Source organism: Cebidichthys violaceus, unplaced genomic scaffold (genome assembly GCF_023349555.1).
Source record: "Cebidichthys violaceus isolate CVI_PGR_0920_01 unplaced genomic scaffold, fCebVio1.0.p SCAF_21, whole genome shotgun sequence".
Classification (NCBI taxonomy): domain Eukaryota; kingdom Metazoa; phylum Chordata; class Actinopteri; order Perciformes; family Stichaeidae; genus Cebidichthys; species Cebidichthys violaceus.
The window spans coordinates 2,850,801-2,877,866 of record NW_027176384.1 but is presented as its reverse complement, the minus strand read 5'-3'; the positions used below and the strand labels follow the sequence as shown (position 1 = coordinate 2,877,866).

General features: G+C 42.9%; 1 protein-coding gene across 1 annotated transcript in view; it reads left to right on the top strand.

Annotated features, from left to right (window-relative positions):
• The window catches only part of LOC137877173 (copine-8), a 66,697-nt gene that overhangs the window by 5,061 nt on the left and 34,570 nt on the right, over positions 1 to 27,066 (top strand). The window contains exons 2-6 of the mRNA XM_068716902.1: positions 14,096 to 14,136; positions 16,479 to 16,525; positions 17,749 to 17,852; positions 22,140 to 22,179; positions 26,738 to 26,814. Coding sequence (XP_068573003.1) covers positions 14,096 to 14,136; positions 16,479 to 16,525; positions 17,749 to 17,852; positions 22,140 to 22,179; positions 26,738 to 26,814 — 309 coding nt within the window. The remainder of the gene's footprint in view (positions 1 to 14,095; positions 14,137 to 16,478; positions 16,526 to 17,748; positions 17,853 to 22,139; positions 22,180 to 26,737; positions 26,815 to 27,066) is intronic.

The following is a 27,066-nucleotide window of genomic DNA, read 5'->3' as shown; positions in this document are numbered from 1 at the left end:
GCTGCTAGTTAACCACCTGGAACCACGCTACGACATGGTAAGCCGAAAATATTTGTCGGAGACGGCGCTACCTGAACTGCACGGTAAAGTGTGCAAACACATATTGAAGGAGATAAAAGATGTCAAATCGATAAGTTTCACGACAGACATCTGGAGCTCCGACGTTTCCCCTGTGTCACTTTTAAGTTTAACAGCACACTGGCTGGATGAAACTTTTGTGCCACACAGTGCAATATTAAATGCAACAAACTTTCGTGGGTCGCACACCAGCGAAGCGATAGCAGCTAGCCTGAAGGAAATGTTTGACAAGTGGCAAATTCAGTTGAGCAAAATCCACGTGATTCTGAGGGACAACGGCAGCAACATGAGAAAAGCGATGGACAACCTGGGGGCGCGTAGCGTCGGCTGCGTTTTTTAAATCGATTCAGCACTGTTTTTCTCTATTAGATCGGTATCAGATCGGTATCGGCCGATACTAAACCTCAGATATCTGTATCGGTATCGGAAGTGAAAAACGTGGATCGGTGCATCCCTAATTTTTTTAATGGTTAGCTTAACCATGTGGGTGTTCTTACAACCTGCTAGATAAGAACACACGGTCTTGAGTATCTGAGTGAAAGTTAAATTATTTCCCCATATTAGGCAGCTTAATACATCTTAATTATCATATACCTATAATGCTTTGTCCGTTCCTGACTGATTTCAGTAAAGCCTGGTTCGGAAATATGAAGAGGCCCAATTTGAAAACGAGGTCATATTTGTACAGGCCTGAAGGCTGGGACACGCGACTGCTGTGATCCTAATGCATTCACTCCAAAAGATGTGTCACCCCGTCGACTTCAAAACACTAGCAGTCACGCGGCTTCAGGTATTTCCTGTCATGCAAAATACGAGTTAAAATACCGATTTACATGAGAGCCGTTCAGACTTATGTCTTGGGACAACTTCATGTTTTTTCTCATTGATTGATGACAGTTTGATGCGGGTACGTGACAAGATATCTGGTTTACTAATAGACAAAGTCCAGAGCGTATATATTGGTGAGTCATTGCCTCGGGGAAGCACAGGTGAGAGTTTACTCAACAGCGGGCCTAATTTTAACTCCACACAAAGGCTGGATTACTGATCCCCATTCTTCCTACTAGTGGAAAACCTGGTCTAGGTTTGAGCCGGCGGTGCGTGTTGGCACATACTGATGGTTTGAATTTGGAGAAAGACTAGCGCACGTCGCCTCTCGTTCCTCTTTCATTTTTACTATCAAACTACCAAAAACACATCTCCTACTACCAGTAGTTCTCCACAATCCATATCAATGCGCCCGATGAATAATTCATGTTAATGAGATGAAAATAAATCGTGCTCAAAAACCCAGCTGTCATAATCAGGGAATGTTGAACACCTGTGATGCCAGCCAGGTGAATGCAATTAACTGTGTATTGGGACAAAGGTGCAGCAGCAGTACTCTGGCTCCAGACAACCAATATTAAGGGAAAATTGTGACTGTACTGTTGGAAAATATTTGAAGAGAATGAGGTAAGACTAGTTCCCCTGCTTACACAACCAGCAAAGTCTTTGTACAGGAGAAAGGTGTGTGTGTGTGTGTGTGTGTGTGTGTGTGTGTGTGTGTGTGTGTGTGTGTGTGTGTGTGTGTTTGTGTGTGTTTGTAATTTCTGTGGTTGTGAGTATTTTCTTCCGTAAGTAAACATGCTGTAGCCCATTTCAACATAGCTTTTGTTTGCTAAAGGAATTTGTTTCTCTCTGAGAGTACAGTTGTACTTTCTGTAAAACACCAACATGGTGGGCATTAGCAACACCAACAGCTCTGCCTAAGCCAGTGCTCAATGGAGGTTGTAGTCCACCATTGATTTTTGAGGCCAATGTAATCTCTCCACCGTGTCCCGGGTCCACCCGAAGCCTCTTACCGGATGTCTGAGCTCCTCTCCCTATCCTTAAGACTGAGCCCGGCCGCCCCACACGGAAGCTCATTTCAGCTGCTTGCATTCGCGATCTTGTTCTTACGGTCACTACCCCCGAAGCTCATGACCATCGGTGAGAGTCGGAATGTAAATGGGCTGGTAAATCGAGAGTGTCGCCGTTTATGGCTCTGCTCCCTCTTCACCACAACGGGCGTAGCACTGCGGACGCCGCGCCGAAACCGCCTGTCCATCTCACGCTCCATTAAACTGTATAAGTTATATATAAGATGATGGACAAAATGATCAGCAGGCATTGTAATCCATGTATCGTTGTAATGTTGACATTAAAAGTGATATCCCACCACCCTGAGCACTGAGAAGATACTATAAATGATTTACAGTATCTTCCAGTCCCAAAGTCTTTCCGCAAATGAAGAAAAACATATGTATTTTCCTGTTGACTGCGATGCAGTTTTGCCTAAAAGCCTGGATATTTTAGCCTTATCTTAGTCAAGTAAAAGCGTACCTATTTTAGTAGAGTTTCAGTCAATGAAAACGGTCGATACAGTCCCCCTGACCGTTCATTGTGTGCTGCTGGTGTAGTCCAGATATGGCGCACACAGCACAGGACACCAAACTGCTGCATTGAAAACAGACTATAATATTTCAGCGATTTTGGTAACGTTTATTCTTTTCAAAACTACATTTTAGTCTTGTTTCGTTGGTCTCAGTTGGTGTTTATTAATGACGTCATGGACAAGAAGGTGGTTGATGAATGTGTCTGGTCCTAGTTTTCGTTAACGAAATGAACACTGCGATGTGTAAACAGTGATTTGGTTGAATCTAACCGTGGGAAGCGGACGGAGGGAAGGCTGAAAATGTAGGTTGGATAAATGTAGGTTGTGTAAGGCTGGATCTCACGAAAACAGATGCAGACTTTGAGCCAAGATTCAAGGGAAAGCTTGGTGGCATTTCAGAATTTATTTGGACTCAAGGCCATTGCTGTAATTATGAACGCATTCTTAGTCATCTTGAAAAACGATCCCTCAGAAAAGGATTATAGATGTTCAGATTTTAAGTTATGTGTTTCCCTCATGAGGCCACTGCTAGCGGCAAAGTATTTAGCATCAAAGTATTTTTTTTTTAAGTGAACGTAAAGCTAAGATGTGACTCTTTGTCTGATGCCCGAGGGCCACATTGCTCTAAATTGTATCCAGTTTGGCCCCTGTGGACTTCACACCATTGATTTTTATTGATTCCCGTTTTAAAAGTCGCCGGGGCCGTTTCTCTTGTAAAGCAACGACAGAAAACCTTTATATTCTACTCCGGGTTGTTAGGAGGTGAACCACTTACCCCCCTTTGCAACCCCGCCCCTTAACATCACGAGTCATGTGCAACCGGCTATCTATTTTCAGGTCGCTCACTCCCCCGCGCCGTCTATGGGAAGTGATTGCGTTGACCTTTGTGGCCCCAAAGAACTGGCATAATGGCTGTCTCATTGAAGACGCTGCTGACAACCATCACTTTGAAGGGAAGACGGGGGTCGCCCCGCTGTGCGCCGCTTCAATGCCAGCCCGAAAGCACAAAAGGATGAGTGCGAGTATGAGCGGTGACACAACGGCCGATAACTTTTTTTTTTTTTCTCCCTCGTGTGTTTACATGTGCTTCTGAGCAGCAGGGAGCGCAAACGACTTTTGGATGAGAGTGCAGCGGCGCCGGCAATCAGCGAGACAAATCTATATTGAAGAAAACCTCTTTCTGAGCTGCCACAAATTGGCGCCGTTGTCTTCCCGATCATCTTGCTTAAACCTCGGGCCTCTGGGTGAGGCAGAGCGTGGTTTTTTTTTGGCTGCTGTCGGACTGCGTTTGCGCGCATCCGTGAGATTTTTTTGTGTGCGTTCTGTAATCAGGTTTTTCTTCTAGTCGGGTCAGTTAAGATTTATGCACTCGGAGGGAATTACTATCGACCTCCTCCCTTGTGTTATTCTCCCACTGCGGGGGCTTTTCTCCATAAGTCAGCAGACCCTATGTGCACTTTGTCACAACATGTGTGTGTGTGTGTTAGATTGCACTGTAACCACACGTTTTTGGAGAACTCACACAGTGGCGCACTGCCTCCACTTCCATGCATCAGGCTGTACGGCTGCAGTGAGAAAATGGATTGATAAAGATCTGACGGAGAGGGAGAGCGAGTCACCTGCAAAGGTCAAGGTCCACACACACACACACACACACACACACACACACACACACACACACACACACACACCAGGTGTGTACCACTCTACTACTACATGCAGAAACAATAAATGGAGGGGTAATAGGTGTGCACGCTGACCTTACTCTCAAGGGGAGACAGCTGTGGTGTTATTTTAAAATGCAGGTGATAAAACATGGAGTCAAGGACACGCACATAAAGAACTGCTCTCTCAAAGGCAAGCCAACCTTAGTCAAAAATGGATGGTTGCAAATACGAGACTTTCCAGTCCCTCGCACTGAAAGTTTTTGGAGTTGATTTCCTTTTGAATTCGCAGCACAAGAGATAGTTTTGTGTAGAGAGCAGACGTTCTGTCTAGGGCGTTGTTTTTGAGAATACATTCCTGGGGTATAGTTGAGCCACTGTACCTGCGGACCTCTGGGCCCAACAGGCGGGATAACAGCTCTGCTCCACGGGCCGTCAGAGAACGCGCTCGAGTCCTAAATCATAAATGAATTAATCAATAACTCTCACGGTGTTCAGCAGAAAGCCAGAGGGAGCGCTTGGTGACTTAGTATGGGCTGACACATACATGACACATGCATATAGCGCACAGTGTGTGCACGCATGCAATTAAAATAGTTTAAACACACACACACACACACACACACACACATTTGTGCTGCTGTGCCTCCCATCAGTCAAGCCGGTGACATTTTCAGCACAAGCGGCACGCGCACAGAAAAATACCATCACGCTTGATGCTCGTGACATTTTATTTCCAGTCTGATGAAGCCACAATAAAACAAATCAAAACATCTCTGCCTGCCTAAATCCATTTTTTTTTTGACATTTCGGGTGTGATAATCTGGATATAGAATTCATCTGATCGGGGATTCTTCCTCTGCCGCTTTTTTTCGCGAGCTCTCGTATCGTCGGCACGACACAGATTGAAACTGTTTTGACAAGTGAGGTTACTTGACGCGCAGTGAATCACCCCCACAAGCCCCCGTTCACAGCCAGAGAGAGACGGATGCAGAGGGGGGGAGAGGGTGCAACCGGCTGGCCTAATGAAGTCATCTCCATCCCGGTCACATCGCACGGAGGCTGTTCGAATTCCTCCAGGGACGCTGCCTCCCCGTCTGTCTCACCCCCCCTCCTCTCTCTCTCATATGTAGAAGTCCCCCCCAGCCTCGGCCTGCACATCCAAGCATGTCTGTGTATTCCTCACACGCACAAGCATGCACTCCAACCTCCTGTTGAAAACATCGTACAAAGACCCCACAGCGCACGTGCAACAGCGGAGAATGGAGATATGGAGGTTGATACTGTACGAGTGGAGTCGGAGAGAAACACCTCCGTCGCGCCCCCCCCCCCCCCCCCAATTCCCTTTTCCACTCGCCTCGTTGTCGCCTATGGTGACCTCATCAACACAAACACGCACTTACACGGTCACGCTGTCCGTCATCCTGTAGCACTATTATTCATACAGACAGACACAATCACAAACCACACACACACACACACACACACACACACACACTTCACACAGGCACATAGATTGTCACACACATACACGGCTACTGAACACACAATTTGGGCTGCCTGACAAATACCATCTGAGCGTGTCCCACTTATTGCACTGACATTGCAGTACAAGCATATATACTGTATGACTATAAAAAAATTCTAGAAACACATTAGACGGACAACCTCTTTGGGTGATTATCTCACCCTCAGTCCGTCTCATTGTGTCTGTAAAGCAGCTGAGACGGTTGACATTTGTCCCCGTTGAGCAGTTGCAAGCATACGAACGGCCAGTGACGTGTTGACGGAGGGAACTACAGGCGAGCTGGACTAAACTGCAGTGAAAGCGCTGACAAAGGCAATTAAGGTAGAATGCCACTCGCACAGACGTGTGGCTGTGTGTCGTCCATGGCTTATGCGTATTTTGTTGCACATGTCTGTGTGTAAAATGGATAGTAGGGTGGCATATTTCAGCGTGTGTGTGTGTGTGTGTGTGTGTGCGCGCTGAGATGTTCTCTTGGCTCTCCCAGCCCTTGTCAAAATGAATTAGGGCAGCGCTCTTAGAGAAGCAGAGAGAGAATACAAGCTGCTGATGCTCCCCTTCAGTGTGTGTGTGTGTGTGTGTGTGTGTGTGTGTGTGTGTGTGTGTGAGATTGGGGGGCTCATCACTAGCAAATTGGATAGATCAGTAAAAAAAAAAAAGAAGCGGCGGGAAAGAAGTGATGGAGAAAGAGATGAGAGAAAGAAGAAGGAGAGATGCAGGTACCTGTAGAATCGTGCTCAGCGACCTGTTGAGAACATCTGAGCATGCCCAGTTGTCTCCTCTCGCTCCACATGTTTCTAAGAATATTCCAGGCTTGTTGCTAAGCACGTCGACACACACACACACACACACACACACACACACACACACACACACACACACACACACACACACACACACACACACACAGAGTCCTGCGGTGGTGCATGTGATGCAGAGAAGTGCACGAAAGGCCAAGAGAATAGAAGCTTTTGTTTAAATGTAAATGCACACCAATGTCTTTGATGAAAACAGCGTGTTTAACATCCCGACTGAAAAAACATTGCTATTGAAGTCAGAATGTTGAAAGTGTGACATTAAAAGGCATCATTAAAAAGATATCATCAGAGGAATAATGTTTTTTTTAACAGACCTTTCTCTTTTCTAACTCTAGTGTATGATTTGTCCGTTACGTTCGTTGCATAATATACAAGGATGTGTTGGACCGCCGTAACGAGCCCTCAAAGCTCCATTCAACCGTATTGTCGGTATTAACATTTAAAGAGAGGACTCCTGGTGACGTGGAAGGGTTTCTTGTACTGTCGAGCCCCCTCAGCATCAACACTCGGGTCTGAAGCTTTTTGCAGCTTTTAGCTGCTTTTAGCTCGCTGTGGTTTTGCGGATCGGCAGGTCTGCACCTCTCAGAGTCGACTCCTCTTTTGTCTCCTGAGAAATTAGTCATATTTCTTCTTTTGAAATCACTCTACTCCGCATGTTTTTCTCTCAAACTTTCAGAGGTCACAAACAACGATCATTGTCACCTGAACAGCAAAGGGATCGTCGACAGTTCACAGAGGAAGCTCGGGGAACAGACGTGATGAGCTGGTGTTCGCTCTGTGTTCCACCTGTGCTGCTCATCTGAGACTGGACCTAAATCTATAATGGAATATACATGTTTTATGAATCGGGCTACTTCAAAGGGCCAAGCCAGCATGACCGGGTTCTTCACGGAATAAGACGAAAGTAAATAATAGAGCATTTCTGTGTATATATAATATACGTATATATATATATATACATATATATATATATATATACACACGTATATATATATATATATATATATATATATATATATATATATATATATACGTATATATATATATATATATATATATATATACGTATATTATATATTCAAATTTCCACAGACCTCTGACTGCCATGTCCTGTAGATTAGTTTCCATTGGATGGAATTTTGGATGGATTTTGATTTTCCTTGTGCAGGTCTCCCATTCACAGCAACCACAGCATGTTTGTGTGCATGGGAAAGCTTTACCACACGAAAAAAAGGGGCTTGAGACGATCGTGATCTTTCCTCTGCTGGCCATCGCACATGAACTCTAATTTACAGATCAGTCACCTCTGCAGAAATAGTCTCATTATCTTCCACCCAGCGTTATCTATAGCCTTGGCTGTCTTTATCTGCTCCACTGAGTAGATGCACCCATGGCTTATTAGATCTGGAACACTGGACCTACCAGGTAGCTCCGCGTGGTTCTCTGCGTGTATCTACATGTGTGTGGATGTATCTAGTTCAGTGAGACGGCTCCACAGAGCCTATTCAGGTCACGGTCAAACTGAGAGGGAAACAGACTGCTAAGAGAGAGAGAGAGTGAGAATAAGTCAAACAGAAGACAGGAGTTAATGCTCCGGGCTCTCGCTGAGAAAACCCAGAGAAGAGGAAAAGAACGGGAGACGAGTAGACTCGTTGGAAATACTGCAGTAATAAAGAGGAGTAATGATGTAAAAGCGGTGGAGAATATCTGGAGCTCAAGCAGAGACGGAGGATGTCTGAGGGAGCACGAGGTGAAGCAGAACAAATGAGATGAAGAGACAAGATCCAGGTATCAAACAGCTGGGGCAGAAATACCAGACCAGAGGGATCAGATCACATCTGGGATGAAAACCAGCCATTAGAATAAAGGATACCTGGTTCACTTATGATGATGAAGCTGCATTAACCTATACTGCAACATGAATGAAACTAATATTGGATAATTTGACTGGTCAATTAGTTAAATCAAGCCATTTTAGAGGTTGGTAGGCCAAATGGCTCTTTAGTAAATGTGCTAACAACTGACAGACGCTCTCAAGGGGTCACAAACAAAAGAGGTTGGGATCCTTCAGCTCAAAATTTAATAATAATAATCTGAAAAGGCTGTAAAATAAATGTAGTGGAGTAAAATTGCAAATTTGTAGTGGAGAATTCCTATAATGTTGCATTAAATGAAAATTGAGTCGACTTAGTTACTTTCCACCACTAACTCTAAGCTAATTAACTAACTACAATTGTCTGAGAATGAGTGAGAACCCATTAAAGGAATAATTCTCGCATGCCTCCACAGCAAGCGAAGAATCCAAAAATGGAGAAAAGTCTAGATGGTTTGATGTAAATGGGGGCAAAACTATATCCACACCTAAACTCAAGGTAGCCGGCGCTGGATAAGTGATGTACAAATGGTCATTTATTTAAGTATTCCTTTTACAACACAAACATCATTGTGCTATAACCTTATTTCAGGAACACAAATCAATCATAGTGCATAATATAATGACAAAGGAAGTGTGATTTCTGCACAGAAGGGGAATAGTTCTTTAAGTGACAGAGTTGAAAAAGAAAAGACGTGAGTGTCTCATCCTGGCGGGCTTTCCTTTACATTAATGATATTAGCAGCCGCTGTGTGTACCACAACACGAAATCTAGCTCAATTCATAACCGATAAGATAGTCAGCATGAGCCTCTATGCTCTACACCACCATGTTCACCTGTGCTGTTGGCAGTGAAGTTCTCTATTTCACTTCTCTCGTTCTCTTTTATTTCCTTCCCCTATCTTTATTTACTCTCTTACAATTTTACTCTCCTCTCCTCTCCGCACATCTCCAGTGGGCTAAAAACCCAATTTACTTTTGCCGTACCGGAGAGGGTTCTGAGGGTCCACGGGGGAGTTTTGCTGTTGTGTCGTCAGGTAACACACTGCCAGGGACACGGCATCTCTGGTCCAACAAGTCACAGATGTATTCATTAATACGAAAATAGGAGAGGGAAATGATGGAGGGGTAGACTGTAGATGAGAGAAAGGGAAGAGGAGAGATGAAGAGGAGAGGAGAATAGGGGGAGGGGGGGGGGGGTTAGAAAAGTGAGCGCCAGAAATGCCAAAGCACTGATGGAATCTCTGCTCGTCAGGGTTGGGGGAACACACACACACACACACACACACAACTGTCATTCAAGTCAGTCAAGTGGCCCCAATTGGCTGTCAGCAGTTGCCATGGTTACGTCCCCATTCCGCTGTTATCGCACGGCTTTCCCCAGCGAGCAAACGCACAAAGGTGTGTCTTCCGTCTCAATAATTACAGAGTCGTCAGTTAAAGATGCTACCTCGCCATCTCTCTGTCTTTTAGTCCCCGTTTTCTTTTTCTTTATTTTAACTCTCTAAGAGGGAGATTGAGAGAGCAAATTAGCGTAACGGAGCATCTTTGTGTGTGTGTGTGTGTGTGTGTTTACCGCCCATCTGGTGTCAGATTTCACTTCCTGTCGCTGTGATTGGCGGCTGTCGGGGGAAATGCGTCCGAGGCACGGCCTGGATGCCAGGGAACTGTACCGGTATAGGCTGCACCACAGAGAGGAGAAAAAAGTAACGCTTTGATCAGATCTGAGATCAGCACCTGGTCATGACATGGCGATGCCGGCTTACTACGTTGCTTGTTGTACTTTAAGATGTAGGAGAAAAGTTGGTTAAAACTGTGACATGAATAGTGATTCCTTTTGCAGACCATGGCAACTTCTCATGAGTTTATTGTTTTCAAAACAATGCCATCATGGCATTTAGAGATGATCTATTGTTTTGTTTATGTTAAGAAGTAGGGGAACGTTCTCAACCCATAAAGGAATACCCCAAATTTGGAGATACAGGGTTTTCACTGCAGAGTGATGCAATGCATTAACCCTGAAGATGCTCTGGTTTGATGGCTTTGTCACGTGAACTGTACGTTAGTGATTCAGATTCAGAATAGGTTCTGCCGTGGAACGGGAACTAATCTGCCAGAAATGTATTACATGAAGATGAGCTCATCACCAACAAGGTAAACCAGCGAAATAGATGTAAAAAAAGATAATAGCTTAACTTAATCATTTCACGTCACACACTCATGTGACCACTGCTAACTGCCTCAGTATGCAGGTATTTATGCCTAATGCGTCATCCGTGGTCTCTGTTCATTCTCGCTAATTGCCTTAAAAGCTGCGCAGGTGAAAGCTTGAAAAGGCATATATATATATATATATATATATATATATATATATATATATATATATAGCATCTGTAATTGATTAGATTTCTTTAAAAGGGATTTTAAACCGTGTTGAGCCTGACTGAGTGACTTCAGACGTTTGATCATGCTATTTGCACTGAGTTTCACTCAGATGTGGTACGAGATTAGAAAGAGAGATACAGACAAGAGGGGGAAAAAAACAATTAAGCCAGAAATGGCGAGTGAGCCAGCAGAAAAGCCAAAGGTGGTGTTTTTGTGGGGGAGGGATGACGGCGAGAGAAAGTGGCTGCGTCTAAACATACCAAAGCAGGAAGCCTCTGGGAAATCTATTGAAGAAATCAATATTTTCTGACACGAACGAGTACTTCGCTTTGCCATTCACAGTAGGATTCTACTGCTGGTCGTCATAGCCGATTGGTTGATTTATATATTCATCTTTTTCTATTAAGAGGTGTATTGTGCTGTCTTTTTATTTGACCAAAAAAGGCATATAATCAAAATCACACATTACTGGTGTGAGAATATAGCGTTTTTGGGAAACTCTGGGCTAAAAATACTAACACTATTTTTGCGTGGTACATTTTTTTTTCTTCTTCTTCTTCTTCCTGCAGACCTCTCTGTGACTCGGATGGCAGCTTTTAGCTTTCCGCTGCCTGCCTCTGGATGAAAGGAGGGAGAGAAGAGAGAGAGAGAGAGAGAGAGAGAGAGAGAGAGAGAGAGAGAGAGCCATGACTCATTCACATTATCCTCTGAAGTGGAAATCCTGAAAATGTGATAAACACACACACACAAAACTAACACACACACGCTCGTGTGCAGGGGGAGCCCAGGAGCCCATTCGGAGTGCCACCATGTGTGATGTGCTTTGAGCAGCAGCCGGTCAGAGAGTGTGGAGCCTCACATTTCCTCTCAAAGGGAGAAAGTGTATTTTAACTTGTTTTCCCAAACTGTACCACATGGTGCCACTTTATTGCAGGTGTGTGTGTGTTTGTGTTTTCTGGCATATACAGAAGTGTGCCATTCGCCAGTGGTTTGTCAATTTCAGAACGTCTACCTCCACCCCTTCTGGTCTGACAAGATGCGACTAGATAAGGGTTAGAGGTGAGACATTATACCTTTTAAAGTCCAACCACAGAGCCAGTATATTAATCTTCACCATATCAAGACATTAGTCTTTTAAAATTGCTCCACAAATGTATAGTTTGATTTATTAAATGCTTCATATCCTCAAAGGTAAATGTTTGTCAAACAGGAGAGGAGCAAAAACAATTAGTTGATTGAAAAAACTATTATGGTTATTACTTCATTTTTTCAGTCATTTTCTGCTTGTTTTGCTGGTGTATGTGATATAAATTAATTAATTTTGAACTGTGGACAAAACAAGACTTCTGAAGACAAGTCACCCCTAGTGACCAAGATACATTTAATGGAGAATGTACTTGGCAGATTAATTGATATTGACAATAATTGTTAGCTGAAGCCCTAAACAGTAGCAAAAGTGCATTTGTTTGGGGGGGGGACTTTAGCCATCAGTCAGGCTAAGCGTTAAAGCGCGTAAACAGGAGTATGAATGGAAAGGCTTTAGCACATCTAAACTGGATTATTGTGTCCATCTGTGTTTTTTGTTGCTGAGGACACACAACACAGTAGGCAAACACCTCCGGGTCATTTTGAGTCCGCAGTGCACCCGCTGTGCATCTTTGCATTATGGGAGGAAACACCTTAGCGACCCGGAACATGTAACCGGAGCCAAAATGGCAACAAACAACGGCTTAAAATCCTTAAAAAATTTTGTCTTGACGACAAATCGTTGACATGGTACATTTGATATATGAGTGACAGAACGAGCAAGTGAACTGATGAGGGGCCGGGCGGATACCAGAGGTGTTTTTTTACCAGGAGGTGAGCGAGAGACAGAGAGGGAAATGCCGTACAGTAGGTGATGTTGATGAGGAAAAGAGAGAGAGATCTAGAGATAACCGAGAGTGAGCTGAGGAGCAGAAAATGACTGCAGTTAGAGAGGCTGTCACTTTCCAGGTTTCGGGGGGGGGGGGGGGGGGGGGGCTTTGTCTGGACGGCTTTTCTCAATCCCTGGGATTCAAAGGATGACTGGAAGCATTACCCACATTTCCATGTCCCCTACGCAATCCAGGAAACGCCAGTGCTCCTTAAATGGATGAAAGGCCAGATCGGGTAGAGTAGATCTTAATTGTCGCCGAGGCCCTTAACACGCTCGAGTGATTTAACCTTGTTGACGAGTTAGCGATCCCAATCTCTCCTCTCTGGACCATTAGGTGCCATCATCATCACCACCGTCATTCATCTCATTATTCACAAATCTAAATGAATGATGAGGTTTTATGCCACTGTGGTGGAAAAAAAATCCTATACCCGCTTTGCGTGAGTCTTCTAATGCTGAAATACATAATACCAAAAACCAGGTTGTCTTTTAAGTATTTATTCTCTGCGCAGAGAAGGTTCAATCATCACAACAGAATGCGTACTGTCTCAGTGAGGAAGAACCTCGAAAAAAGTGAACAAGCTTTCTTTATACAGAATGAGCAAAGGTGGGGGCCGATGGCCAACCTTACAGACATCTCGGTCTCAGACTTTTGGTCTCAGACTGATGGGAACAACAAGTGAAAACAAACGGCCAGCAACCAAAACAAGCAGCCCAAAGGCCTTGGCATGGAACATTCTCATACAACACAGTTAGTTATCTATGTGAACAGGCAAGGGAGAATCCTTCTTCTGCACAACAGAGACATGGTGAAGTTCAACAAAGTCCAGAGCAAAATGACTTATGCATGAATACAATATACTGAGTAGAAATATATACTACGTAAAAAATTACCATTGCACCACTTTCACATCAGGCCATTTAGTTTTCCACAGCCCTCCTCCTTCCTCTTTTCGGGGAACATAAATTCGTCATGGTTTCCTTGAAGTCTGCGCAGAACATATCACTGCAGAGAGCGTGATCTTAGACGTAGTGTTTGTCAAGCATGAAATTAGGAGCCATAAAAATGGAGGTGCACGTGGAGCCTGGACATGTTTGTCTCCTCATGTCGGGTTTAATCGAAAAACAACTCCTTTCTGCTCACTGCGGGAATCAAGATGCTCCTCGTGGCTAATGCTGTGGTACATCCAGTGTTTCAGATATTTTTTTTGTATATTCTCACACCTCGGACAAGAGTTTCACAGAATTACTGTAAACAGAGCGTGATGCCATCGTGCCGACTCGTTGCCAAAAGAGTACATAAATAGTCTGTGTGTTAAAATGCATTCAGTGCCATGTTTGGACAACATGTTTTCTTTTTCCTTCTCACACAAGGAATCTGTGTTTCTGACTGCTTTCTCCTTTGTGTGTCTCCACAGAAACCTGCTGGACAGGGACACCTTCTCCAAATCAGACCCAAGTAAGACCCACCACCTGTCTCGTTGTGTGTTTCTATCAGAATATGACTGTTAGATGGGATAGCAAAAGATCTTGACTCTTTATCGTTCACAAAAAGAGAAGGTAAGGACAGAAAAGAGGGGCAAAAAGGAAGGGAATAAAGGTTTGAAAAAGTAAAGAACAAGTGTCAATGGAGCAACTAAGGGGTGGAGAAATGAATAAAGGACCAATAGAAGGTCTTTTGTTTTGCTATATGAAGTTGTGAGTCACTCCTTGTGTGTGTTAGGTGTTGTTTTTGTTCACTAAATGCGTGAGATTGGCTGGAGGCGAGTCTGACTAATGCATGAGGCCAAACGAAGAAGCTTCTCTCTATAGATTCACAGAATCGTTGGTAGTTCTCCTCCTCTCCTCTCCCAGCAGTTTAAAATCATTAGAATAATGCCGTTAGTAGAAGGGCAGTGAGTTAAAGGACTACTTTGACCTTTTGGGAAATAAGCTTACTCGCTTGCTTTCTAAAGAGTCAGATGAGAAGATCAATAGCACTCTCCGGTACGCCAGAGCTGTTGGCTTGAGACCTAGGCTTTCATATCAGGATTAGAGTACGCCAGACCCCAAAGAGGGGGCAAACACCTTGTACCGTACCAGGGCCCGGTTCGACGATTCGTACCCCGGGTCCACTTGAAAAGGTGGGGCAAAACACGGAAGTGGACTGCTATTCAACGCGAGTAGCAGTCAGCGGGTAGACGACGCGGCAATCTCACCCTCTGAACAGCGGGGCCAATCAATGATGAAGACGGGAGGCGGGAAGATGAAGGGGTCGTTCTTGACGTTATTGTCTCCTAAATATAAAGACTCGTAGGAATAATGTAAAAGGTCAGCTTCATTGTATGGGTCTGGGATCTGTTTGTGGACGCCCCCAAACTCGAGACTTTATCTGTAAGTGAACTAATCAATTAGCTTCTACATAACACAACAAGTAGCTTTATACTTTCCTATACTTCGTATCCAGCACATTGCTTTCTTTGCTCTAATAAGGATTTGTCCCCAAATGTTGGATTTTAAGTTTTGTGGTGTGTTAAGGGTAAGATTCCTTCCTTAAGAATAAGATAATATCATCATCATTATTATAAAGATGATATTTCTCATATTGAGGTGTGTGTTTATTTGAGATTATGATGTCAGGATGACTTTCGGTGCTACTATGACCCACCGAACACACACACACACACACACACACACACACACACACACACACACACACACGTTGCGTTTGCAGAACTTAGTATGTCAGCACATTCACAGTAGGACTTAAGGTGACAATAATGATGACAGTGATGAACCCGATGACAGTGATGAACCCGATGACAAGGATGATGTGGAGGAGGAGGAGGAGGCAGCTCAGGCTTTAACCATACATTGAGGCGGGCTCTTTCGCTGAGTAGCACTTGTTATGCTGAGCACGCCGACTTCGGTCTCCTTATGTGAACCAGCTTGACAGGAGTAAAGAGCAAGGAGGTGGAAGGAATGAGGAAAAAGAAGAGGACGTCTGAGACACTGGAAATATAGAGATACCTTGGATCTGTCACTCGCTGGTGAAAAACAAAAAGACCGTTAAATGTAAAGAGCAGTGATCCAACAAGAAAAGCAAGACGTTTGGTACAAGTGGGATAGAGACGTATAAAGCCCTTCAAAATATAAGCCGCAAAACCATGAAGAAGTTTTCTTTTCTATTATTGGTTTAAATCTATCTGTTCCCCAAAATATAGTTTCTATCAGACCCCAGAAATAAGAAGGAAAATCGTGTGTGTGTGTGTGTGTGTGTGTGTGTGTGTGTGTGTGCGCATGCCCATTGATATATACTTCTGTCACTTATCGGAAAAGAACATCAAAGGGCCTCCTGAAATGAAGTGTACGATGAGTGAGCTCAGTAATTTGCCTTTTAGTGAATTGTCTCGTTTGGGGGAAATTGCTTAATGGCCTGTAATGATGTCTTTCACCATCTGAAGACGGGGAATATGTTTGGGCTTCATGAATACAACTATTAGGTGCTTTTGATGTACTTTCGTTATTTCTAATTCATGCATTTATGGCTTGTTAGGCATGCTCTAATGGATGCAATAAATACCGTGACATTTGAGTTTGTTTTTTTATTTATTTACTTGTTTTTTGTGAGTAATGTTCCTTTATCCTTCCCTTAGTTATCCTAGCCGCCAGTCAGAAATATATATGTTATAAAGAAGAATCCTATTGCACTAATAGTCATTTAGTTGTTAGGTCCAGTATATGAATAATTGAGAAGGTTTTGAGGACTTTTAGCATATACAGTTAATGATGTTTAATGTCATGTGTGTCTGTTCTTCACAGTTTGTGTTCTCTACACACAAGGCATGGGCAACAAGGAGTGGAGAGAGGTGAGAACTACAGAGGAGGAGTATGTATCACAGTGTGTCGCATCACATATTCAATCATCATTTGGCTAGCTACGGTACAACAAGAGGCTAAAGCTACGCTAGCAGCTCCGTCAGACTGCGCTTGTGCACGGCGGCACTTTTGAGGTAAATGCTAATGTTGCCGTGCTAACATCCTGAGAGGTCATTCCTACGTTCCCCGGCTCCTCATTGGAGGAGATTGGTAGGGGCAGAACTGTCTTGCTTGCAAATACGAGGTCATAGGCAATATGCGGGAGGTGGCTGCATTCAACACACTGTATTGACTCAGGGAAACATACATTGAATATTTGACCGAGGGCAAAAAGCATAGCTGAGAACACATCTTTAAAATATTTCACATTAATATTTGCACTATTAAGAGGACTTAGAATGCTGCAGTGATGTATTTTTGGAGTCCAACCCCGGAAAAGTTAGCAGTCGACAAAAAGCCATTGGGATTTTTCCTTTTGATTTTTGGATTATTGCTAACAATAAGCTCTGTGGCAAATGCACGTTTATGATACATACACGTTTGGTTCAGCAGATTTACTTAAGTAAAAAAGCTTGCCATTGTGGAATATGTATAATTTATCACTGACAGTATGTTGTGACGCAAAGAAAGTAGTAGTATTATTGAAGTTTTGGACAATTTAATGAATTAACATGAACTACTGATGATAGGAAAGCTCGCTTTTGTGCTCGCAGACACAACCAGCACCGACAAGTTGTTTATGAGTGAATATTCATGAATTTAAATGAGGGTGCAAGTGTTGCACCTACAATCATCCCCAGTTATTCATAGTTCTGAGTAGCCCATCATCTGCATGTATTATAAACAAATGCCAAACCGGGACCTACCTGACCCCCATTGGCTTGATGCCGCATCTGCTCTGCATTCATTACTCGGAAGCTGCCGATAATCTTCCGGAACCAGCCGCTGCCCTGATGTGTCACCTGAGGAGTGATCAGTTATGAGTTATGAGTTTTAAGGTTCGAGCGAGCTGCAGAAATATTAAAACCTACAGATAACGGTTTCATATCAACGTGGACAGCTTCATAGATTGTGTAGATTTGGGTCATCAAACTGACATTCTTTTGTGGTCCAACATTTAGAAATACAGAGATATGTTGAAGAAACTGTGGTTTTCTTTACAATTTATCCAAAATGTATTCTTATCTGTCTTTACCTTCCTTTCTCTGTGTAGTTTGGGAGAACAGAGGTGATTGACAACACGCTAAACCCAGACTTTGTGCGGAAATTCATTTTGGACTACTTCTTTGAGGAGCGACAGAACCTGCGATTTGACTTGTAAGTAACGCAGACACCTGTGTGTGTGTGTGTGTGTGTGTGTGTGTGTGTGTGTGGTCAGTGAATGTGCACGTCATTGTGGTATTAATATCTGCTGAAATGAATTCTTGTTCTGGCACCAGACATTGTAAAGGTCAAATGGCATTTACGGTTCAAGAGATGATCTTTGGTTTACTCAATGTTTGAAGCCTCTTCTAGAAAACATCTCTTTCACATTATTAGTTCCTAAAATAGGCTTCCATTAAACCTCAGGGAGGCTCCAGATGTCTCCTGCAAAATTTGATTTCATAATTATTTTATTCTAGTGCTACAAATATGGCTGCTTTATCTTAGATTTGTATCTCTTTACTGGATAGTCGTTGGCGTGCAACACAGTTATCTACTCAACTCTAATTAACTTCATTTCACCAAGAGAAGATTAAGTAGATCGCACAATGCATGTGACACTTACTATTAATTGATGCCACCTAATAAAGGCTTATTATAAAACAATTACAGGAACAAGGGCTTAATTTGATGCAAAAATGTTCTGAAAAATGGAGGATAATTTAACACACTGATTATTTAGTGCTTTAATGCAGATTGTAGATGTACTGCATATTCAAGCCAAGTTTTCTTTTTCAAAAGTTATACACTGACAAATCTTCCTCGTTTTCTTTGGCAACTACTCAGAGCGACTTATTACACAGACGTTTATCATACCACATCACTGAGACAGCTTCATCTGTTAAGATGCATTGCTGTGCTCATTATATTGGTTGATAGCAAATTCAAAAGCAGTTTTGGAATCCGTCCAATATCACTCTTACTGATATTTGGCAGATTGTGGAATTGGCACACCTACTGCTAAGTACATTCTCCGAATTAGTAAAGTAATAAAGCACTCTGTTCAAATTGTGCTGACTTTCAAAGTATAAACCTGTTCTGCATCTGTTCGTGCTAAGGCCTAAAGAACACACATCGGTATGGGCTTGTATTTGTGAACTTAACTACCATAGTAATGTTGACGCTCTGCATCAGCCTCCAGTACTAGTGAGCACTGTAGCACATAAAGGTATATTATATGGCACCTTTTTTAAATGCACCTGTTATAAGCTCTTCTCACACTTCAATAGCGTTCCCATGCACAGAGGCATGAGATGCTCTCTGTAGGAGACAGTTGGTCTTTAGCGTCATCAGGCCTTCTATTAGGTGAAGGGATTCTCTTTCTCAATTTGCACTCAGATCACATTTCTCATTGAATTACAGAGGGGATTACAGTGGCTTTATTTTATTAGATGAAGACTAATTATGTTATAATCTATGATCCAGGGAGTCACGTCGGCAACCCAACTGGGATCTGAAAGTTAGACTCTGTGAAGAAGAGTTAGTGTTTCTGTAGATATCGTGTGTGTGTGTGTGTGTGTGTGTGTGTGTGTGTGTGTGTGTGTGTATCCCTAATTTACTGTTGCTGTATTAGTATTGGTCCTGGTCTAATAGCATGCATGTTTTCTGCAGGTATATATGCACTTTTGTGAATGCATCATGCCGGTTTCTGGGGAAAATAAAATAGTGGTGTGCATACAATATCTTGCTCTACACTTTGATGAAGGCAAAAGGCGAAGCCGGCGCGTGCGTCTCGCGCGCGTATTCCCACACACTGTGTGTGGTTTCGTGATGGTAACCATAGCAACCGGGGGGGGGTCCAGGGGGCTGGCAGCAAGTGTGATATAGGAGCGGACAGATTTCCTTCAGGGAGAGAGGAGCTTTTAACCCATCATCATGTCCGCTCTGCCTGCACCACTTGTGTACTGCGCCGTGTTACGACTCGGTATACATTAGCACACATTACTACCGGTTATGCTATTTAACTTTATGATTCCAATGATAAAAAACAAGTTTTGAGCTGATTTCTTGAAATGTTTTACCTGCTCGGATCACTTCCAGGTGCTGCTATGAAGAGCCCTGTTTGGATGCTGTGAACACTTTAATGTGTTATACCATCTATTTATTTTTATCATATCCACTGTGCTTGCGTGTGTGTGTGTGTGTGTGTGCCTATTTACAAATCGCACACAGAAAGGCTTTCGTACGTGTCCTGTAACGACACACACACATACACACACACACACACACACACACACACACACACACACACACACACACAAGACGCACACACTTCCTTGCTCAGGAGATGTCAGGGCATTGGTGCTGCATGACTTTCTATGCCTTCTCGTTTGTTTAGGTTGCTGAATAAATGTATGAATACATGTCACTTGAGTGGTTTTCTGAATGGATGTGAGCATCTGAGGAACAAAACGGCGCCCTGCCTTTTTGTCCACCCGTTTGAGTGCGCTGGTGTACCGCACATGTGCGCTCCTCCTAGCTCGCTAACATGTCAAACAGCCTGCAGAGGCCTGCAGAGGGTAACGCGGTCTGAGACGAAGGCAGATGAAAGAACGTTTCCTCCCTCAGGGCCGGCGAAGATGGGATCTGTGTGAAGATGTTACGAAATACTACAGTGTGTCCTCTGAATATGAATTGTGAGACTGCACTGTGTGTAATACACCTCTCTGCAAGTCTGCATCTCCATTTATAGTCAGGATACAGATTTAGGCACAGTGTAGCATACAGTCATTCCACTACTTTTTCCTCATGTGCCACCATGACGTTAACATCTCCACAACGAATAGATGCATTGCCATGAAAATTTGTGATTTTGAAATTCATGTTCTTTAGAGGATGAGTTGTAAAAACTTCTTTCTCTCTTTTTCATCTATAGCACCATCATCAGATCAAACGTTCACGCTGTATAATACTAATATCATGTGTTTTGTGCTAACATATCAGCAAGCTAACGTGCTCAAATAAGACGGTAAATATTGACATGCACATGCCACCAAAAAAAATTATGAATGACTACGTTTCTATCATAATATTTTCGTCACATCAAAATGTTTGAAAAGTGGAAACCACGCCCATAATTTGTACACCGATAGGTGAACAAGCTCTATGATGGCAGGTGTGGTTCATCCCCCCAAAAAAACATGGTGATTAAACATCGACAATTAACAGTTCAATAAAGTACATTGAAAGAGAGTAATACAATCGCCATACTTTTAAATATCACACATATTATATTTATAAACATGACCTGTGAGGATGAATATGTCATATCAGGAACTACATCATCTATGTTAGCCTTGCACCTACGCGATCTGCATATATTTGCATATACATTTTCTTCTAACAACATTCTATCATGGCGAGCGAGTCAACGTGCTGATCTGAGCTAATTTAGCTGTGTTTGTGTACAGCCTCACGAGGCTTCCAGCTTTAGACTCTTGTTTCTTCACATGGAGCAGAGCCATGAATCAGTAACATGGGATTTATTTTTATTATTATTATTGATTTCCGCCCCCTCAGCTTTATACAATTACTGTGAAACAGGGTGTCTTGATTGACAAGTTTACATAGAAAGTAGGGTGTTTGTCCGAGTCAGTAGGGACACATGTGTTGACAGTGAATCATTTCAGAGTGTGGAGGACCGTCTGTATGGTTTCTCCAGTTGGACACGCTGAAAGCTGAAAAAGTCACAGACACTGATGATAAGACATAATGTGATTGTGTTTGAATACTCAGTCATGCTTCGGATTTAGATTAATTTAGAATCGTAATTACCCCATGCACATACACACACACACACACACACACACACATCCCTGTACTTCTATCTTTGTGAGGACACTCATTGAACTAATGCCTTCCCTAGCTCCTTACCCTGACCTCACTCGCTGAGTGAACGGCTTGTCTGATTGCTTCCCATTCTTTGGAGCGTATAGCTTCTGCACTGGAGGCACCATGTCCGGACGCATCATCGCATGCATTGTATGTTGCGAGACACCTCCAGGTGTAGTGGGGGAATAAAATGCAGGGATAATATTTCAACATGCATCAACAAATAACGCGATAGCCCACTGAGAGTCACACTAATACGCAGAGACGGAAACATTGACAGACACTTGTTTTACTCACTCGCACAATATTTCTCTCTGTGCCTCGCTCACATGTATGTATCACTGCCAATTAGTGCATTTAGCGTCACTTTAATGGAGGACGCCTTGGAGCCTGTGATGCTGAGAAAGTGAAATACCCAGAGCCTCCGGCGAGATCGGCGGTGACAAGCTGCTTGGCCCCATTACTGATTTACTCAGCCTGTAATCCCTGTCGCATTCGCAGCTGAGCTCCTGTCACCATCCATCTCTTCTAATGCACTCACTCTCCGCTCTCTTTTCCCTTTTTCCACAGGTATGATGTTGACTCGAAGAGCGCCAACCTGTCAAAACACGTGAGTGCTCAAAGCTTTTTTTCTGTGCATGCAGTGTGACATTTTTCGTCATTCCCCACTTTTGCTGATTTTAATTTGGTGTGAGTGAGTGTTTGTGTGAGCCTGATTGCTGTCCTTGTTATTACCGCCCATTAGCCTCATTTCAGCCACATAACAGCAATCTGGCCATTACAATGAGTGTGTTTATCCTCGACTGTAAGAGCACATTCCCTGAGCGGCCCGGTGGTTCATCTCGAATGTAATAAACACCGATCCCCCCCGTCCACCCTGCTTTTCAGACTGATAGCAGTGATTAGCATAGTGGTAATTAGGAACAACAATGTGATAACTTTAGTCAGTAATGGCTGTGTCCTGCCTACTGCACCATGGGGATTGTAGTTCAAACAGTCAGCGGTCTGTTCCCTCGGTAAAGTAGAGTTGGCGGGAGCGTCATACTTCATACTCGGTCCTCTCATCTAACTCCCGGCAACAAATCAAATCAGCGTATTTTTCCGAAATGTCTAACTTTTCCTTTAAGGGGCGGCACTGTTGTCGTACAACAACAGGGGAAGTGACTGTTTAGATGATTAACTTCTATCCATTCACTGAACTGTTTGTGTATCCTGACGGTCCGTACTCGTCTGTAATCTTGTGTGCACATCTGTTTTCATGAAACCGGCTTTCCAGTGATATCTACGACATGTTTGGGCAGGTGATCGCCGCAGCAACGGTCAATACTGACCTGGACTGTGACTGTCTGATAAAAGGAAATCGTTGCAACAATAAAAATGACGGGAGCCAATAAAATGGCATACAACAGCACCAACAGCTGTCGATACTGCTCATAATCTCCGACCGTTATCTGGACATTTACATTTATAGCTTCAGTGTCCGTAATAGCCAGTGCTTTGCGTCCTCTTTCTATTCAGCAACTTTGTGTCTGTGGAAAACTCTTGTAATGTGTTACACACTCTTGACTTTTGTGTCCCAGTGTCCCTTCTGAGCAGAGCGGCAGACAGGGACGTTCTGCCCTGAGGTGTCCCGCTCCAGCCCTCAACACTCTGTTTGCTCTTCAGTGTCCGACCTCACCGGTCTGCCTGCGTATCATATGACATATACTTGAGGCTTTAAAGTTGAGGATATATTTGAGCATGTTACAGTCATATTAAAGACTAAGACATAGAAGACTTTCCTTCCAAGTTTTGCAAGTTATTTTTTTAATAGTTTACAGAATTGAACAGCACTCAGGCATGAATGCTAATGCTACAATGCTAATGTCCGTCTGTCCAAGGGGGATAAACGACCATTACTTTAGACTTACTTAAAGGAACAGTGTGAATTATTTAGGAGGATCTATTGTCATAAATTGAATATAATATTTCAAAATATTTTTCTTCAGTGTATATTCACCTAAAAAATAAGAATCGTTGTGTTTTCATTACCTTAGAATGTGGCATTCATATCGACATGTCGATTTCTACAGTAGCCCAGAACGGACAAACCAAACACTGATCCTAGTTAGTGCCCTTTGCGTTTTCATATTTTTGCGTCAGCCACTAGTACTCGTGCTACACGCTTGGCACACGTAGAAGTTTCAGTTGGTTGCAACCTATAACCTCACCGGTAGAAGACACTGCACCTTTAAGTAATATATCAGCTGAGTGAAACATATGATATCTTTCAGTTTTAATTGTGTTTTTTTTTCTTTTACTGGAAAATGTAAAAATAATGCCTTATCAAGGAGCATCTGGTTAGGAACATTAAAAGCCTGTATCTCCTGTTTTTACTGTTACATTTCTGCCAACCTGAAATTGGGAATAAAATATTTATTTTTCAGTTAATGTCCACAAGAGAGTAAATATGATAGCTGTAATTGAGGACGTTTTAAAGGCACAGGACACAAGGTTGTACTTTCATCATTTTCATAAAAGTCCCATACGCCTGTAGAAAGGAATGGAGGATAACAGGAAGTGGATTTTTTTTTTTTTTTAGCTTTTATGCCAAATTACAGCAAATGTGTGCTGTGCAGTGCAGAATCATAGTAGTGGTGTTTCATGTTAAGACTCATGTAACTACAAACCATATATGCTTTACATTATAGCTCAATATTTTTGCAAAGCATACCATCATTTTTTGATATCTCACCCTCAAGGATCCTCCAAAGATTTGAATCTGGCCGCAGATAGGTAATCTATCTCAGAAAAAAACTGCAGCCGGCCCTCAAGTGTCTGAGCTCCTAACCAGCACAAAGGTTGAAATCGTGGGGCGTATAGATGTAGTTAATTTACCCTCAGCATAGAAATGTGGCATTTACATGCAGTATAAAGGAAAGGGAAAGAAAAGATAGTTATTTAGCTTTTTAAATCATTATGATGTTGATAATATAATGGATTTGCAAGGCTGTGTCGTGGTCACTGATTGGTATCTATCTCCAACAATAATACGTCAGATCATAGTCATTTTTGTTGTTGTTTCTTTAGTTTTAGTTTAAAAATAGCTCTATGAAAGCCATCAAATGCACTGCTGGCATTTATTTGTCAGTAACTGTATGAAATAAATTGAATACTACAGTGAGAAACACTCGCAAAGCAGATTTAGTGCCTCTTAGTTTCCCCTCAGGACTCTTTCTCTCATCTGTGGCTTTGTTGTCTCTCTGGATGCAATCCATCCCTCTTGTTCTGTTTCTTGTCTCTCCCTCTCGCCATGGCAGTCTTTCACCTTTTCCTTTTTATTTCATTGCCGCACCCTTGTTCTCTCACTTTTTCTTTATCTTGATCTCTCCTTTCCCCCTCCCCCTCCCCTCCCCTCCTACCTTTGCCTCACTTTCTTGCGATCAATAATCTCATACGAGAAGGGCCAGGCATGTTGGCTTGGAGGCAGTGTACCATGCAGGTCTCAGCAGGGGGTGGGGGGTGAGGGGGCTAGAGAGCCAATCCATTAGATGGTGTGTTTTGAACGTGGGAGCTGCAGGAACACCTGGGGAACCAGGTGAAAACGAAAAAAAAAAAAACACACACACGGTCCTGTTCATGAGATCTCACTCATTTATATCTCTGTTTGCAGATAGACAGGCTGACTTTTGGGTTGCCAGGTTGTGAAGATGTGTTTATCCTCCAGCAGGAAACATTTGTATTTAATCTATTTAATTGACCTGAAATGGACCGCGTACCTTCTAAAAAAAACCTGAAGAGAATATGGACCAAAAATCAATTTATTAACAGCTTATTAATATGTATGGCTGCATTGATTACTTATTAGAAAACGTGCAACTCGTCTATTAACGTGAAATATGAAGCTAATGCTAGTAGTCAGCTAGTTCAGCATAGCTCAAAGACTGGGAACAGGGGGAAGGACAGTTCGACCTGGTGCCTAAATGAATGGCCCCAATGTATCATTGATAGTGCTGTGCTAAGTGCTGTGTAAGTATTTACACTATGTGTAAATACTTACACATAGTGCTACATTTCTCTTTTTTCCAATATTGTAGACAGTATTGATTTTGAAAATCTCAGCATGAGCTCCCAGCATCGTCTCGGTGTCCGTATCCAATGTTTTATCCTCCTCCGCCACGGATCCCAGTCCTATCAAACTGTTGATTTTTCCAGAACATTACAGAATGGAGCTGCACCCACACAACTATCTTTCTTTCTTATTAAATCTTTTTTTAGCCCACGCTGTTTGTATATTTAGCCATTGGTTGCACACAGCCAAATCTCCGATGGACCTCGTGCTGGCATCAGCCACGGTTGCTAGGCGATTTGGGACTTTACTGCACTAGCGTCTACGTCATAGACAGTGGAAAATATCATAAAAAAAATAATTTTCCATTGTTATTTCAGCACTAGTGCCCAACACAAATTCGTTTATGGCAAATGAGAGTCATGTGACTATGTATCTATGCAACACTGACGGGTTAAATGAGCTAAACAGGTCGACACGGAGCAGGCTAGATGGATGGCTGTACAGCCAGAATAACAGAAATTTCTAATCAATGGAGCAAAGAGAATCCATTATGTTAGTGCCGCTCGGAGCGGCTCCAGTCAGATATTAGAGACGGCGTCCAATAGGACGAACGGTCTCAACGGTGTGCTCCCTGGTGAAACTGGGATCGAGAAGGCAGGTTTTCTGTAATAGCTTCTATACAATTAGAGAGAGGGACCTGCCGTACTGTTACAGAAGTTGTGTTTTATTCGCGCTTTTATTTTGAAGGCTGCCATCGTTTTGCGCTGATGGACTAACATTTATGAATCCCACATCGTCATGCATCCACATTTAGTCAGCAGCTGTCTCCAGGACACATTTTGTGTGCATATACTCTTCTCTCCATCTCACTGCCTTTGCGTCTCTGCCAGCTGTGAAGTTTCATTATGGGATGGCGACTTAATCTACCAGCAAAGTGGTATGGGAGCAGAGTGGGGCTGGTAGGAGTAAGGCTCAATCTACCCGGCAGTATTATCTGTCAATACGGAACATGGAGATGAGATCAGGGACAGGGGCCTTTTTATGTTGATTTTTGTTTTAGAAATTTAATTTGTTGTGTGTTTTAAAACCCTCCCTCTCTCTTTCTCTCACTCTGCAGGACTTCCTGGGCCAGGCCTACTACACCCTCGGAGAGGTGGTCGGATCATTGGGCAGTCGCTTGGAAAAAGCTCTCGGGTGAGTAGTAGGTGTGCCCACAGCTGGGAGTGTGCTGACATTTCACTAATTATCCAACCAATGTTGATTGATGGTCACAGCAAATGAGTAAAGAGTGGCACATTGCATTTACTTTGGGAGAAACAAGCACATTTCAAACCTGCACAAAGATTTAAAACATGGTTGCATTTTGAAAGCGTATTTCCTAAAACTTGGCCTTTTAAATTGGGGTAGTTTCAGCTCAATATTATATAAACATTATTAAGAGAATTA